Source organism: Coregonus lavaretus, assembly GCF_964263955.1.
Source record: "Coregonus lavaretus genome assembly, chromosome: 21".
NCBI lineage: Eukaryota > Metazoa > Chordata > Actinopteri > Salmoniformes > Salmonidae > Coregonus > Coregonus lavaretus.
Genome location: NC_140008.1, coordinates 2,350,494 through 2,366,348, shown reverse-complemented (window position 1 = coordinate 2,366,348; position 15,855 = coordinate 2,350,494). Strand labels below are relative to the sequence as shown.

The 15,855-nt window shown below is 45.6% G+C and overlaps 1 protein-coding gene and 1 pseudogene across 2 annotated transcripts in view; both read right to left on the bottom strand.

Annotated features, from left to right (window-relative positions):
• Window positions 1-1,104: 1,104 nt before the first annotated feature.
• LOC311148684 (guanine nucleotide-binding protein subunit beta-5-like) lies at window positions 1,105-8,109 on the bottom strand (the record flags this gene model as incomplete). Its single annotated transcript, XM_084185663.1, has 16 exons — window positions 7,952-8,109; window positions 6,297-6,433; window positions 5,913-5,954; window positions 5,021-5,097; window positions 4,727-4,859; window positions 3,992-4,135; window positions 3,438-3,529; window positions 3,242-3,290; window positions 3,038-3,134; window positions 2,628-2,794; window positions 2,083-2,128; window positions 1,945-1,995; window positions 1,807-1,857; window positions 1,623-1,673; window positions 1,440-1,535; window positions 1,105-1,160 (listed from the first exon to the last, which is right to left on the bottom strand). The coding sequence occupies exons 1-16, from the start codon at window positions 8,085-8,087 to the stop codon at window positions 1,105-1,107; spliced, it is 1,425 nt and encodes a 474-aa protein (XP_084041789.1). The 5' UTR covers window positions 8,088-8,109.
• A 221-nt stretch (window positions 8,110-8,330) lies between these two features.
• The window catches only part of LOC311148683 (unconventional myosin-Vc-like), a 20,854-nt pseudogene continuing 13,329 nt past the window's right edge, over window positions 8,331-15,855 (bottom strand). The window contains exons 18-29 of the transcript in view: window positions 15,582-15,707; window positions 13,324-13,491; window positions 13,115-13,191; window positions 12,541-12,628; window positions 12,026-12,284; window positions 11,818-11,881; window positions 10,606-10,786; window positions 9,863-9,957; window positions 9,632-9,695; window positions 9,447-9,543; window positions 8,535-8,793; window positions 8,331-8,432 (exon numbers count right to left, since the gene is read on the bottom strand). The product of the transcript in view is annotated as an unconventional myosin-Vc-like (transcript). The remainder of the gene's footprint in view (window positions 8,433-8,534; window positions 8,794-9,446; window positions 9,544-9,631; window positions 9,696-9,862; window positions 9,958-10,605; window positions 10,787-11,817; window positions 11,882-12,025; window positions 12,285-12,540; window positions 12,629-13,114; window positions 13,192-13,323; window positions 13,492-15,581; window positions 15,708-15,855) is intronic.

Genomic DNA, 15,855 nt, shown 5'->3' with positions numbered 1-15,855 from the left:
TATGATGAGCTTAATGCTCCTTTCCAATAAATATTCTGGGTCTTATTCTGGTGACATGATGATCGATGCTTGACTGCTGTTTGACAAATACAAAATATTCTCGCTCTTATCCATAATAATCTCGTCGTGTATACTAGCCTAACCGCACTGTATCCGCGAGCTGTTGGCTAGAGCGCATGTGCCAAGACCGCTAAAAAGTCGGTAGATTTGTTGCTAGTCGCTTTTTTTGGAAAATGTGTCGCGAGTTTTCAGACCACTCTAGCGACACATTTTCAAACAAAGCGACTAGCAACAAATCTACCGACTTTTTCTGGTGTTATTGGAGGACTTTTGACGTGAAAGCACGTATCGTTCTCACTCTTCTCAACGAGCAGCGGGTGTTTTGTTACCCCCCTGTCCCAAAGCACTCACAGGCGGCGCAGTCAGAGCAGGAGATGTTCACCCCTCCGCGTCCAGACCGCAAATGAATCGCGCATGCGGGAAGCTGCCACTGACTGATCCCGCCCTGGCTGATCCCGCCCTGGCTTACATTCAGGGTGGGATGTAAATGTAAAACCTAAAAAAAATAAAAAAAAGATTCGACAGAAGAAAGTTCATTTTGTAGTTCTAGACATATTTAGGGTGTTCTCATCCAATTACATGCACATGGCCAATTATGCAAATTCGGCGATGACGTCATTTAGCGACTTTCAGGACAGCCAATAGCTACTTTCCTTACTGAGGAGTTGGCAATACACTGAAGTAGGCCTATTTAACGCAACAGTTTTTTGTAACTAAACTATCCGTAGAGTTGAAAACGCGATGGAAACACATTGAACTTTTAGATTTTTATTCGGCACATGAAAATTTAAGCGAAAAAGTAAATAGTATGCACTACGTCATCACACACTGATTTTTGATCCACAACAAGTCCGTTTGGTGGAAACACACCGCTGGTGGGAAAATGGCCATATTTTCTTTATGCCGATTTTCAGAATATTCGCATTGAAAATCTGTCGCCAATTGGATGGAAACCTGGTTTATGATGTCTATGATTGTACTCAAGCAGAGTGGAACATATCTGTCTCTTATTTACAACCGGCCTTGATCTATCTACCGCTGAATTCACTTGGTCAGTTTTCCTCTTCTGTTGCATTTTTTGCTCTTCTTTAAGCCCAGATCTAAAATGGAAAAACAGAGAGAAACATAAAAGTACTGAAATGTAAAAATAGACACAATATAAATGATGCTGTCCTACAGAATAATCAAATGAAGAGGGCAAGAAGAAGAATGTAATAAAATAGGATAAGACAGTAGCAGGTGTTACGGGTTTCAGTTGATCTATCCAGGTTGGTTAGCATGTTAGCTGAGGCGCACTGATTGGAGTCACCTCGTTAGTGAGGATGTGTTTCACCTGTGCTGGCCCAGAGAGGGATCTCGTTAGTGAGGATCTGTTTCACCTTTGCTGGCCCTGAGCGTGATCTCGTTAGTGAGGATGTGTTTCACCTGTGCTGGCCCGAGCGTGATCTCGTTAGTGAGGATGTGTTTCACCTGTGCTGGCCCAGAGCGTGATCTCGTTAGTGAGGATGTGTTTCACCTGTGCTGGCCCAGAGCGTGATCTCGTTAGTGAGGATCTGTTTCACCTGTGCTGGCCCCGAGCGTGATCTCGTTAGTGAGGATGTGTTTCACCTGTGCTGGCCCAGAGCGTGATCTCGTTAGTGAGGATGTGTTTCACCTGTGCTGGCCCAGAGCGTGATCTCGTTAGTGAGGATCTGTTTCACCTGTGCTGGCCCCGAGCGTGATCTCGTTAGTGAGGATATGTTTCACCTGTGCTGGCCCAGAGCTTGATCTCGTTAGTGAGGATGTGTTTCACCTGTGCTGGCCCAGAGCGTGATCTCGTTAGTGAGGATGTGTTTCACCTGTGCTGGCCCAGAGAGTGATCTCGTTAGTGAGGATGTGTTTCACCTGTGCTGGCCCAGAGCGTGATCTCGTTAGTGAGGATGTGTTTCACCTGTGCTGGCCCAGAGAGTGATCTCGTTAGTGAGGATGTGTTTCACCTGTGCTGGCCCAGAGAGTGGTCTCGTTAGTGAGGATGTGTTTCACCTGTGCTGGCCCAGAGAGTGGTCTCGTTAGTGAGGATGAGTTTCACCTGTGCTGGCCCAGAGAGTGGTCTCGTTAGTGAGGATGAGTTTCACCTGTGCTGGCCCAGCTGGTATTTAGGACCTGCTGGCCCAGCTGGTATGTGTGCACCTACTGGCCCAGTGCATCAGTTGGAGAGGAGATGTTGGTAGAGCAACACCTCACGTTAGCGCTTTCACGTTAGTTAGCCAAAATAGTTTTGTGGTTTCCCCTGTTTGTTTGTCTCCATATTCGTTTTTACTCCCTATCCTAAATTGGTGTCGGTTGCTTTCCTTTAGTTTTACCTCTGAGGCAAATTTTGTGGGCACTCACGGTGTGTGTCTCTTATAAACCCCAGATGAGTTGCTTGCCAACTTGCAGTGGGTGTCTTTCAGAACCCCTTCTGAAACCCTCTCTGTTTTGTTTTGGTTGTCGACAAGACTTTTTGTTAGTTCCCTTTTCTGTGAGTGACAACATTTTGTGTGTGGGCCTTTGGGAATGTAACCCAGGTGATAACCCCTATCCCTCACCCTGAGAGTGTGGTCCCATGACCCTGAGCAGAAGGCCGTTCCGTCAGGAGACACACGCAGAGTGCTGACACGGTTCTCATGTCCAAACAGGATGGACACCCTCGTCCCCTTCAAGACATCCCACACGTTGATGGTGTAGTCGTTGTAGCCACCGAACAGTAGCCGGCCTGAAGAAGAAAATACATGTCCTCTTTCAACAATATAAACGCAACACATCATCTCTGATGAGAAGGTTAATGTGAAAGTAAGCTGTTCATATTCAACAGAAAATAACATTAATTTAATTTAGTACAAATCATTCTGGGTTTAGTTAGTGAAATTGATCACTAAAGAGTACAATCATTAGAACAGTAGAATAAGGGATCTATTCGCCGCGGACTGAATCGACCCCTAAGGGCCTTGTGTCTTACCACTGAGAGAGAAGTCAACACTGGAGGCACCAAATATGATGCTCTCTTTGGAATAAATGGCCACTTCTCTGTCTGCCCTCAGGTCATAGAGACGACACTGAAACAATCAATGTTTTGTTGTTTTTTTACAAAGAAATGACTTCATTAACTTTGACATTGAAAGGCAACGTGATCAAGCAGTAGATTATATGGACGGTAACTCACTGTAGCATCATCGGAGCCTGAAGCAAATGCATCTCCACTGGGGTAGTACCTGATGGTAAGGAGAGAAACGCCAGGTAATATAAGAAACCATGCAAAGGGGAAAGTAGAGTACTCATACTGAACATTAATACATGTCATTGTCAGTGTTGACAGTGCTATAAGTCGCTTTGAACAAACTCATATCTCGTGACCTCACCTGACGCTGTTGATGTCTGATTCGTGGGTTTCGAAGGACTGGATGCACTGGCCTGAGCGCATGTCCCATACATTGGCCTTCTTGTCACAGCCCTGCGTGACACACACAGAGAAGAGGATTCTGGGTTCACCCATTAATGCCGACCTTTTGTCAGGTCGCCCTTGCAAAAGAGAGTTTAACCTCAAGGGCGTTTCAGTGTTAAATAAAGGTTGAGAATATAATTAATTTATTTATTTATTTAATTTATAATTTATTTAATTTATAATATGTCACATGATGTGAAATGAAACACAGTATCTTTATGTCCCTAGAGGTCGGGGTTCAAATCTCAAGCCCGCCACGATGGTGCCCTTTCATCTGTTTCCCCTTATCATTTCAAATCTATCTCTTGGAATAACAATTTTTTTTTTTATTATTACGAAACGAACGTTTTTATTTTTTTTTAAGGGAAAAGAGGACAGAAAAGGTTTAGAGGAGCAGTCATGCTGTTTTTTTTTTTTCTCACAATTTTCCCATTGTGGAACAAAGTGAAATACTACTAGTCCTCCCCTCACCCCAGAGACGAAGGTGTTGCCTGTCTCAGAAGGAGCCAGGTCCAGACAGAGAACATCGGCGGCGTGTCCATGGAAACTCTGCAACAGCTGACCACTCTCCACATCCCATAATGCACAGGTTCCGTCTCCGCTCGACGTCAGGATCTGGAACAGAAGGGGTTCGTCACAAACTGCACCTTGGGATCACAACAGAACACTAACTTCCACTCAGTCATCCATTGAATGCCAATGTGAGAGTAAGTGACAATTAGACTGAAGGTTAGGATTCACCCCATAATGTACATCCAGGACTGGTTTCCCAGAATAATGTACATCCAGGACTGGTTTCCCAGACCTATATTAGGCTCATTTCAGGACTAAAAGGAATTTTCACTGGAGATTCTATATTGAATATATCAGGGAAACCGGCTCCCAGAATTCTCTGACACTGCCTCATAAATAGAAGAGTCTTGGCCGAGGCTAAAGCATGTGACTAACTACATCCAATGGAGATCATTTGACTGTTGTGAATTATTAAACAAGAATGAAAGTTCTTTCCAGGTCGGACATAGAGTAATGGACTGTATAGTATGACAGGCTGTGATTTCCCATTGCTCATCTGCCATTGGAAAGTAAACTGATTTAGCAGTAATCAAGTAATTCAATGAGTTATAGAAAGGAGCAAATAAAAAACCTTGGTAAAGACTACAACAAAATATACAAATGTACGACAAATAATCATGTGTCTTCTCTAACCTGCATGTCTGAGTTGGTGAAGCTACAGGCAGATAAGTAGTTGGTGTGCATGGCGACAGACTTCTTCTTCGCTGCCAGGTTCTCATTCTTGTCCAAGGACAGCGGGTACACTGAGCACTTATTGTCCAGACCACTGAAATACAATCAATCGATCGATCAATCAAGTTGTATTTTACAAAGCTTTTAACGTCAACATTTGTAACAGTGTTTTTCCTGTAACCGGACCTAGACCCCAAAGGGCAAGCAGAAGCACAGTGGAGAAACGGAGCGTCTGGGTGGAGTTGGGGGACTTACCCACAGGCCACTGCACATCCAGAGGGGGCGTAGGCACAGGCCATCACCCAGGTGCACGGCATGGTCACTGCATGCTCCTAGAAGACACCATGTTATAAAGGTATAAAGGTACAATCAGCAATATGACATCACGGTCACTGCATGCTCCTAGAGGACACCATGTTATAAAGGTATAAAGGTACAATCAGCAATATGACATCACGGTCACTGCATGCTCCTAGAAGACACCATGTTATAAAGGTATAATCAGCAATATGACATCATGGTCACTGCATGCTCCTAGAAAACAATCAGCGTGTTTGAGGGGATCCATTTCAGCAAGGCGACGAGGCACCGAATCTCTGATCTTGATCACATAATGAGTAGTTATTTGGGATGCAAGGTGATTCTGCACAGTTCAACTGCAATGTAATCAATCTCAAATCCACGAGGGAGACTCAACACCATTGATATCATCAATCTCAGCGGGGGGAAACTTTGTGCTTACAGAGACTAAGCAACCACAACAACAACAGAATTCAAATCTGCCAAGGGAATATTGTCTCTTCCTGTTCCCAATGTTGACATGCTTCAATGGAAAGGCAAAAATAATACTGGCTATGAAAGCCGACGTCTGCTGGGCAAATTACACCCTATTACCTATATGACCTTGGTTTCAATGGGATTCAAAGGTCAAATAAATGCAAATATAGTGCACTACTTTTGACTAGGGTCAATAGGGCACTGGTCAAAAGTAGTGCACTATGTAGGGAATAGGGTGCAATTTGGGACGCACTCGATGTTCTCCTTTTTTCCCCAATATCAGCTCAAAGAACTACAGAATTCTTGCAATTTTTTTCCAACCAATTGTCAACTCTATAGCCTTTCTGGACAGAGAAGAAAGATTCCCTACCTTGTTAGTGGTGAAGGCATCCCATACAATCACTTTTCCATCCTGAAAAGAAGTTAGCGGGGGAAAACATTAGAAGTGGCACACAGGCGTAAGATTCCCTACATTTCCAACAAAATATTGGCACTAATTTTATAACCACTGAAAGCAGTGCATATTAGTTGAAACAAAAATAAAAATAAAAAATCTGCACCATGGACAGCAACCGTCAGTATATCAGGCCTACTGCATGATCCCATCTGTTTTAAGACCTTTTCAAACCTCAAATTCACCAATGACAAGCTTATAATCCATTTCAGGACCATGGACAGTGACAGCCAGGAGTGGCGAACGCATGAATGCATATTTTAGGGACTTCAGAAAATGTTCAGATGATCCAACGCTCACCTGTGATGAGCTGACGATCCTCCTCTTGTCCTTACACCAGTCCATGCAGAGAACTTTGTTGCCATGTCCCTTCAGAGTCCGCCGGGTCTTCATGATAAACTGGCCCAGTCCATCCACCTTCTCCGCCACCTGATGTACTATGGTAGGGACCAAGATCCAACATTAGTGTACTGTTGTAGGGAGTAGGGACCGAGATCCAATGTTAGTGTACTGTAGTAGGGAGTAGGGACCCGAGATCCAATGTTAGTATACTGTTGTAGGGATTAGGGAACAAGATCCAATGTTAGTGTACAGTTGTAGGGAGTAGGGACCGAGATCCAATGTTAGTGTACTGTTGTAGGGATTAGGGAACAAGATCCAACATTAGTGTACAGTTGTAGGGACCGAGATCCAATGTTAGTGTACTGTTGTAGGGATTAGGGAACAAGATCCAATGCTAGTGTACAGTTGTAGGGAGTAGGGACCGAGATCCAATGTTAGTGTACTGTTGTAGGGACCGAGATCCAATGTTAGTATACTGTTGTAGGGAGTAGGGACCGAGATCCAATGTTAGTGTACAGTTGTAGGGAGTAGGGACCGAGATCCAATGTTAGTGTACTGTTGTAGGGAGTAGGGACCGAGATCCAATGTTAGTGTACAGTTGTAGGGAGTAGGGACCGAGATCCAATGTTAGTATACTGTTGTAGGGAGTAGGGACCGAGATCCAATGTTAGTGTACTGTTGTAGGGAGTAGGGACCGAGATCCAATGTTAAAATATGGTATTTGTGGACCAGCATCTGACATTAGGGCACTGTTGTAGGGATCAATCTAACATTCGAGTGGTTAGTTATAGGGGCCTAGCAATAGCTAACGTTAGTGCACTGTTGTTATAGGGACGAAAATCCGATATTAGCCAGTGGTTATAATACCACGAGCAAGGTCTTTAATGTGTTCTGGCATTAATACATCCCACCGGTTGGGGATGAAAGTGAAGTAAACGGTTAGAGACGTTAAATGAATCTCTCTGATCTCAACAAGGTCGACAAACTAGGCATAAATCAAGGATATCTGTAGCTCAGCTGGTAGAGCAAGGCGCTTGTAACGCCAGGGTAGTGGGTTCGATCCCCGGGACCACCCATACGTAAAAATGTATGCACACATGACTGTAAATCGCTTTGGATAAAAGCGTCTGCTAAATGGCATATTATTATTATATTATAATGCTACAATCGCCATCTGGGCTAGGTTATAATAAAAATGTGCTTTTGAGTGTCAACAGAAATGGCAAATACTGGAGAAAATTCAACCACAGCCTAGCCTGTATATCTAATTGCAGAAGGTAATATAAAAATAGCAATTCTATGCATCTTGTCATCTGAACAAATCCGACAAGTAAAAATAATAAAACATGGGCGAACAAGTGGCTACAAATAACCCTTTACAAATTATGCAAAGATAATTCATTTTTCTTCACATTACTGATTCAATGCACTGTGGCCTAATAATAGCAATATCACAAATTCACAATATATGCCTATAATATATCTATTCTAATATGGTCGGCTTTACATTGTTCATGCAATCCTATTCGGGACGGCAGAATATGTATTAATTCGCCCGGCCTTCCCTTCTCCGTTCACTTCCCGTCTCCTCTCTCATTCTCAGCACCACTCACGTTCGACATCGTGCAGCTTCGCTCTTTCGTCCTCCAGCTTCGTTTTCAACGAATCGGATTCCGCTTTTAGGTTAGTGAGAGTCTCGTTCGGTTGTACCTCCTGTGTAGCCATTTCAGGGTTTATGGAAAATCTCATATATTACCGTTGTCAGAGCAGCAGCGGGCGGCAAAAGGGCTCTTTGCAAACTAAAGGCTCGCAGCTGATGCAGCTGGCATGACGTCAGATAAAAGATGCTCTCCCAGTTTTCTAGTAGGGAAGCTGTCACTGGCAGTGGCACTATAAAGGCTAGATCCTCCACTGCGCAATAGCTATGATATATATATATATTTTTTAAACTGCCATTACCACTGATAAAAGCATCTGCCAAATGGCATATTGTTACATGATTTCAGGGCTTGAGGATATACTATTGTACCTGCGTTGGAAGCCTTCCTCTTCAACATTCATCTGAAGCTCTTTTGAAATCTCCTCCACTTTTTTCTAATAAAAGAAGGAGATAAACGATTGGAATTGACTGAATAACAATGGGATTGAGCCCAAACATTTAGATCTTAAGTGATGGTGTAGTGTACTGTGTCTACCGGTCATCTCTCTGGCCTGCTTCTCCAGTTGGACTTCCACTTCCTGTTTATGTCTTTTGTAGCTCTGACACCCGCTGTCTCAGCTCAGGTATGACCATGTTTTCCTGGTTCAGCCTGGCCACCTACTGACCAATGGCGTCGTTGACGGACGTTTTCTCCTGGAACAGTTTCTGCAGCTGATCGTTTTGGTTCTGCAGGCGTTCCACCGTGAACGCCAGCCCCTCCACCTGGCTGTCATTACCCTCGAAGGCTCTCCAGCACTGTGCCGGCAGAGGAACGATCAACCTCATTCACTAGCCTGGATTTCGAACAATCATGGCCGAAGTGTGAGTAAGTGTCTGTCATTCACATGGGTAGAAAACAGGCAGGTGGATCCTTACAGTAATAATAACCCTTAGCAGACGCTTTTATCCAAAGCTACTTCTAGTACAGTGAGTACATTTGGGAGAATTTAACCCGCAACCATTGCGTTGCTAGCGCCACACTCTTATCAACTGAGCCACACAGGACCATTCTTGGTCAGTGTCCCTTAGTTCAGTGTTTCCCAACTCCGGTCCTCCAGTACCTCCAAAAGTACATATTTTTGTTGTGACCCCAGACAAGCACACCTGATTCTACTTGTCCGGGGCTACAACAAAAATGTGTGCTGTTGGGGGGTACTGGAGGACCGGAGTTGGGCTGTTGGGGGTACTGGAGGACAGGAGTTGGGCTGTTGGGTGTACTGGAGGACCAGAGTTGGGCTGTTGGGTGTACTGGAGGACTGGAGTTGGGCTGTTGGAGGTACTGGAGGACCAGAGTTGGGCTGTTGGAGGTACTGGAGGACCGGAGTTGGGCTGTTGGGGGTACTGGAGGACCGGAGTTGGGAAAGACTGCCTTAGCTAAACAAGTAGCATACTTTAGTCAGTAAATGTACAGGTGTTGTCTCAAACCCGGTAGCTTTCTGCAGTCCATCAAATGCAGTCAATAAATCCCAGACTTCATAGATCTGGTCTGGACCGTCAGAGGTCAACCTTTCAACAGAAACATGTGTAAAGCTTAAAGCTAAAGTGAACTTCTCTTCTCACAAATTTTAGGAAATACATAATGCCATTAGACTACCTGGAAATGACCTCCTCTTCAACCATGCCACTAAGAAGTTGTCTTGTGATCACACTCATCTTGGCTATACGGAGAGAGTAGAGTCGCAAACAATTATGTATGAGAAGCGACAACAAAATAATATGGACTTGTAAAGCATTCATCAATCCACACAAAGACACTGTGGCATGAATATAAATATACCCATAACACAATACATTACAGAGAGTATTTTAGAATATAGAAAGCTACCTCTGGCCTGTTCTGACTGCTCCTTCATCTTCCTGTCCAGATCATCTCTCTGGGTCTGGAGGTTGTGAAGATCTTTACGTAACTCGGGGTATCACCTGGAAAGAGAAACACAGATGCTACCTAAAAAGGCCATCTTAAAATAAGAATGGATTCTAAGCCTCTGATCACCAGTATTAGATCATTTTCTTAAGAACTGTAATTTGTAAGAAGATGTAGGCCTTCAGTCCATTAACCCTTCACCCTGCGGCCTCACCTTGATGTGTTTAATGAGCTGTGTGACCTTTAACCTTACCTTGACATACTTGGTGAGCTGTATGACCTATGAACCCTCACCTTGACGTGCTTGGTGAGCTGTATGACCTTTGAACCCTCACCTTGACGTGCTTGGTGAGCTGTATGACCTTTGAACCCTCACCTTGACGTGCTTGGTGAGCTGTATGACCTTTGAACCCTCACCTTGACGTGCTTGGTGAGCTGTATGACCTATGAACCCTCACCTTGACATGTTTGGTGAGCTGTATGACCTTTGAACCCTCACCTTGACGTGCTTGGTGAGCTGTATGACCTTTGAACCCTCACCTTGACGTGCTTGGTGAGCTGTATGACCTATGAACCCTCACCTTGACGTGCTTGGTGAGCTGTATGACCGTTGAACCCTCACCTTGACGTGCTTGGTGAGCTGTATGACCTTTGAACCCTCACCTTGACGTGCTTGGTGAGCTGTATGACCTATGAACCCTCACCTTGACGTGCTTGGTGAGCTGTATGACCTGGTCCTGTAGATCAGTGTTGACCTGCGCCTCCTCCTCTATCTGTCTCTGCAGGCTGACTCTCTCCTCCTTCAGCCTCCTGTTCTCCTCCCTCAGAACCTCCACCTCCTTCTCATGGTCCTCCTTCTGCAGCTCAAGGTTGTTCTCTGCAATCCTGAGGAACTAAACTAAATCAATCTCATGCCCGTTTCACACTACTGGACTGGACCTGAACCATACTGACCTGAACCATACTGTACTGTACCTGAACCATACTGATCTGAACCATACTGGACTGGACCTGAACCATACTGGACTGAACCTGAACCATACTGGACTGGACCTGAACCATACTGACCTGAACCATACTGTACTGGACCTGAACCATACTGGACTGGACCTGAACCATACTGTACTGGACCTGAACCATACTGGACTGGACCTGAACCATACTGGACTGGACCTGAACCATACTGTACTGAACCTGAACCATACTGGACTGGACCTGAACCATACTGACCTGAACCATACTGTACTGGACCTGAACCATACTGTACTGGACCTGAACCATATTGTACTGGACCTGAACCATACTGTACTGGACCTGAACCATACTGGACTGGACCTGAACCATACTGTATTGGACCTGAACCATACTGGACTGGACCTGAACCATATTGTACTGAACCTGAACCATACTGGACTGGACCTGAACCATACTGACCTGAACCATACTGTACTGGACCTGAACCATACTGTACTGGGCCTGAACCATACTGACCTGAACCATACTGTACTGGACCTGATCCATACTGTACTGGACCTGAACCATACTGGACTGGGCCTGAACCATACTGGACTGGACCTGAACCATACTGGACTGGACCTGAACCATACTGTACTGGACCTGAACCATACTGGACTGGACCTGAACCATACCGGACTGGACCTGAACCATACTCTACTGGACCTGAACCATACTGGACTGGACCTGAACCATACCGGACTGGACCTGAACCATACTCTACTGGACCTGAACCATACTGGACTGGACCTGAACCATACTGTACTAGCTCAGATATTCCCCCTTCACATTGTTCTGACCAGAACTGGTCCTGCTACTATGGTGGATGTGTAACCAGGCCAGCCCAGTACAGCTTGGCTCGGTTTAGCTCGGCTCAGCTCAGAACATGAAGCAACTCTTACTTTCTCAATCTTTCTGCTCGTTCCAGATCTTCTTTCAGAGTTGTCTTGATTTGATCAAAGCTGTCTGGAAATGAAAGAAGTGAATCACAGTATAAATGATTGACCATATACTATATGTCAGTGCAATCCTGAACTAAACCACAGACCACACTTTTATGAGGTTTAAAAAGAGGATAGAACAATCTAAGCCTCATTTCCTCTCTCTTACCTTTCATCTCTGTTGCTGAATCTGCTAACTTCTTTTCCAAGTTCTGCTTTTCAACGATTCATTTGTATTTTTCCTCTTGAAACTGAGCTATCATCTTAGTAGCATCCTCCTTGCTCTTCTTCTCTCGATCCTCTAGCGAAGCCTTCTCAGCGGCTGATTTCCCCAGCTGGGCCTCCAGACAGTGCAGCTTGTCTAGACCTTGGGCGTGAGAACCGGCCAGACCTGTCAGCCTCTCCGACAGCCTACGGTTCTCTTTGCCCTAGAGAGACATACAGCAGGGCATCAATCAAAGATAGGTCAGTACTGGGTCATGTCCATAAGGGCACGCAAGAGAAAACGTTTAAAAACATTTAGAAATGGAAAACGAAAATGGGTGTTTCTGATTGGACCAGTCCAGATTGTACCTCTGTGTTTGTTTCACACCGTTTCAAAGTATTTTCTTCTTTTGTAACTACGGAACACAACCCTGGTCTAGGGGGACGTTCAGTCAGTACCGGTGTCGGGAACGTTCTTACCTGATCCTCCAGTTTCTTCCTGAGCCGCTGGCACCTGTAGGAGAGCTGTATGTTGTGTACCAGGTAGCGCAGGGTCTGGAAGCGTCTCCTGGCGAGCCACGCCCGGGCATACAGCGTCTGGAAGCGTCTCCTGGCGAGCCACGCCCGGGCATACAGGGTCTGGAAGCGTCTCCTGGCGAGCCACGCCCGGGCATACAGGGTCTGGAAGCGTCTCCTGGCGAGCCACGCCCGGGCATACAGCGTCTGGAAGCGTCTCCTGGCGAGCCACGCCCGGGCATACAGGGTCTGGAAGCGTCTCCTGGCGAGCCACGCCCGGGCATACAGGGTCTGGAAGCGTCTCCTGGCGAGCCACGCCCGGGCATACAGGGTCTGGAAGCGTCTCCTGGCGAGCCACGCCCGGGCATACAGGGTCTGGAAGCGTCTCCTGGCGAGCCACGCCCGGGCATACAGGGTCTGGAAGCGTCTCCTGGCGAGCCACGCCCGGGCATACAGGGTCTGGAAGCGTCTCCTGGCGAGCCACGCCCGGGCATACAGCGTCTGGAAGCGTCTCCTGGCGAGCCACGCCCGGGCATACAGGGTCTGGAAGCGTCTCCTGGCGAGCCACGCCCGGGCATACTTCTGCAACACCAGCACTTTCTGCACCTCTACCATCTGAGAGGTGTTACACACACAAACACACAGACGCGTGCAGACACGGAGACAAGACTGACGCACACACACAACTTACAAACGTTGATAGATTGCCACAGCCATGTAAAATCAATTGAGATGAAGGCACAATACCTTTTTGTAGCGTTTCCTGGCGATCCAGCCTCTAGTGAAGGCTTGGATGGTGATAAGAGGAGGAACGGACCATCCTGTAGATCTGTCTGGTCAGATAACCTCTCCAGTACCTCTGAATGACCACAGTGGCCCAGCCCAGCCTCAAAGCTGCAGCTGTCACCGTTTTTACTGGAGACAGAGAGAGACCATCGAGAACATTCCTATACTGATCCCAAAATTCCTAAGTGCTATAGGCATGATATGAAGCCGGCCTGTTACTGTGAAGGAGGAAGAGGAAGAAGAGGAGGAGGAGGAGGAGGGAAAGATCAAGAAAACAATAACAACAACAATAACAACAACAACAACAATAACAACACAACAATAACACCACCAACAACAATAACAACAACAATAACACCAACAACAACAACAATAACACCACCAACAACAACAATAAAAACAACAATAACAACAACAATAACACCAACAACACCAACAATAACACCAACAACAATAACAATAACAACAACAACAACACTCTATGAATAACAGCATGTGATTACTAAGGTGTTGTAGTAGTACCTGTCTGCTGTAGTAGTACCTGTCTGCTGTAGTAGTACCTGTCTGCTGTAGTAGTACCTGTCTGCTGTAGTAGTACCTGTCTGCTGTAGTAGTACCTGTCTGTTGTAGTAGTACCTGTCTGTTGTAGTAGTACCTGTCTGCTGTAGTAGTACCTGTCTGTTGTAGTAGTACCTGTCTGTTGTAGTAGTACCTGTCTGCTGTAGTAGTACCTGTCTGTTGTAGTAGTACCTGTCTGTTGTAGTAGTACCTGTCTGCTGTAGTAGTACCTGTCTGTTGTAGTAGTACCTGTCTGCTGTAGTAGTACCTGTCTGTTGTAGTAGTACCTGTCTGTTGTAGTAGTACCTGTCTGCTGTAGTAGTACCTGTCTGTTGTAGTAGTACCTGTCTGTTGTAGTGGTCCTCTGTAGCTCAGCTGGTAGAGCACGGCGCTTGTAACGCCAAGGTAGTGGGTTCGATCCCCGGGACCACCCATACACAAAAATGTATGCACGCATGACTGTAAGTCGCTTTGGATAAAAGCGTCTGCTAAATGGCATATTATTATTATATTATTATAGTAGTACCTGTCTGTTGTAGTAGTACCTGTCTGCTGTAGTAGTACCTGTCTGCTGTAGTAGTACCTGTCTGCTGTAGTAGTACCTGTCTGCTGTAGTAGTACCTGTCTGTTGTAGTAGTACCTGCTGTAGTAGTACCTGTCTGTTGTAGTAGTACCTGCTGAAGTAGTACCTGTCTGTTGTTGTAGTACCTGCTGTAGTAGTACCTGTCTGTTGTAGTAGTACCTGTCTGCTGTAGTAGTACCTGTCTGCTGTAGTAGTACCTGTCTGTTGTAGTAGTACCTGTCTGCTGTAGTAGGACCTGTTGTAGTAGTACCTGTCTGCTGTAGTATTACCTGTCTGTTGTAGTAGTACCTGTCTGTTGTAGTAGTACCTGTCTGCTGTAGTAGTACCTGTCTGCTGTAGTAGTACCTGTCTGTTGTAGTAGTACCTGTCTGCTGTACAACCTGGTTATGAACACCACAGATCAACCTGGTTATGAACACCACAGATCAACCTGGTTATGAACACCACAGATCAACCTGGTTATGAACACCACAGATCAACCTGGTTATGAACACCACAGATCAACCTGGTTATGAACACCACAGATCAACCTGGTTATGAACACCACAGATCAACCTGGTTACGAACACCACAGATCAACCTGGTTATGAACACCACAGATCAAACTGGTTATGAATGCCACAGATCAACCTGGTTATGAACACCACAGATCAACCTGGTTATGAACACCACAGATCAACCTGGTTATGAACACCACAGATCAACCTGGTTATGAACACCACAGATCAAACTGGTTATGAATGCCACAGATCAACCTGGTTATGAACACCACAGATCAACCTGGTTATGAACACCACAGATCAACCTGGTTATGAACACCACAGATCAACCTGGTTATGAACACCACAAATCAACCTGGTTATGAACACCACAAATCAACCTGGTTATGAACACCAACATCATCAAATTCAGTGCAGCGCCCCTGGAGGAGTTTAGGAGTTAAAGTGCCTTACTCAGTGCACAATGACAGGAGAAAACTTCCAGGACACTAATGTCACAAACTCTCCCATTGCCGGCTCACTCCGAGTCCCCACCAGATTTTTCCCCTGTCGGACTGGGATTTGAACCAGCTACACACCGGCCAACACCCTCACCTGAATCAGCCTCTGCAGCACTGTCTTACAGGTCTGTTTCTTGTGGTTTTGGCCCAGCTCCTCTTGGCTCATCAGTACACTGTAGCGACTGTAGAACTATGTACGTCCACTTGGCAATTAAAACACAGTAAGTGAATATAAGGTTTAGCTTGTAGGGACGATTTCCTGGACACGGATAAAAGCCCAGTCCCGGAATACAAAATGTAATGATTCTATAAAACATTTAGTCCAGGAATGATTAATCTGTATCCGGGAAAA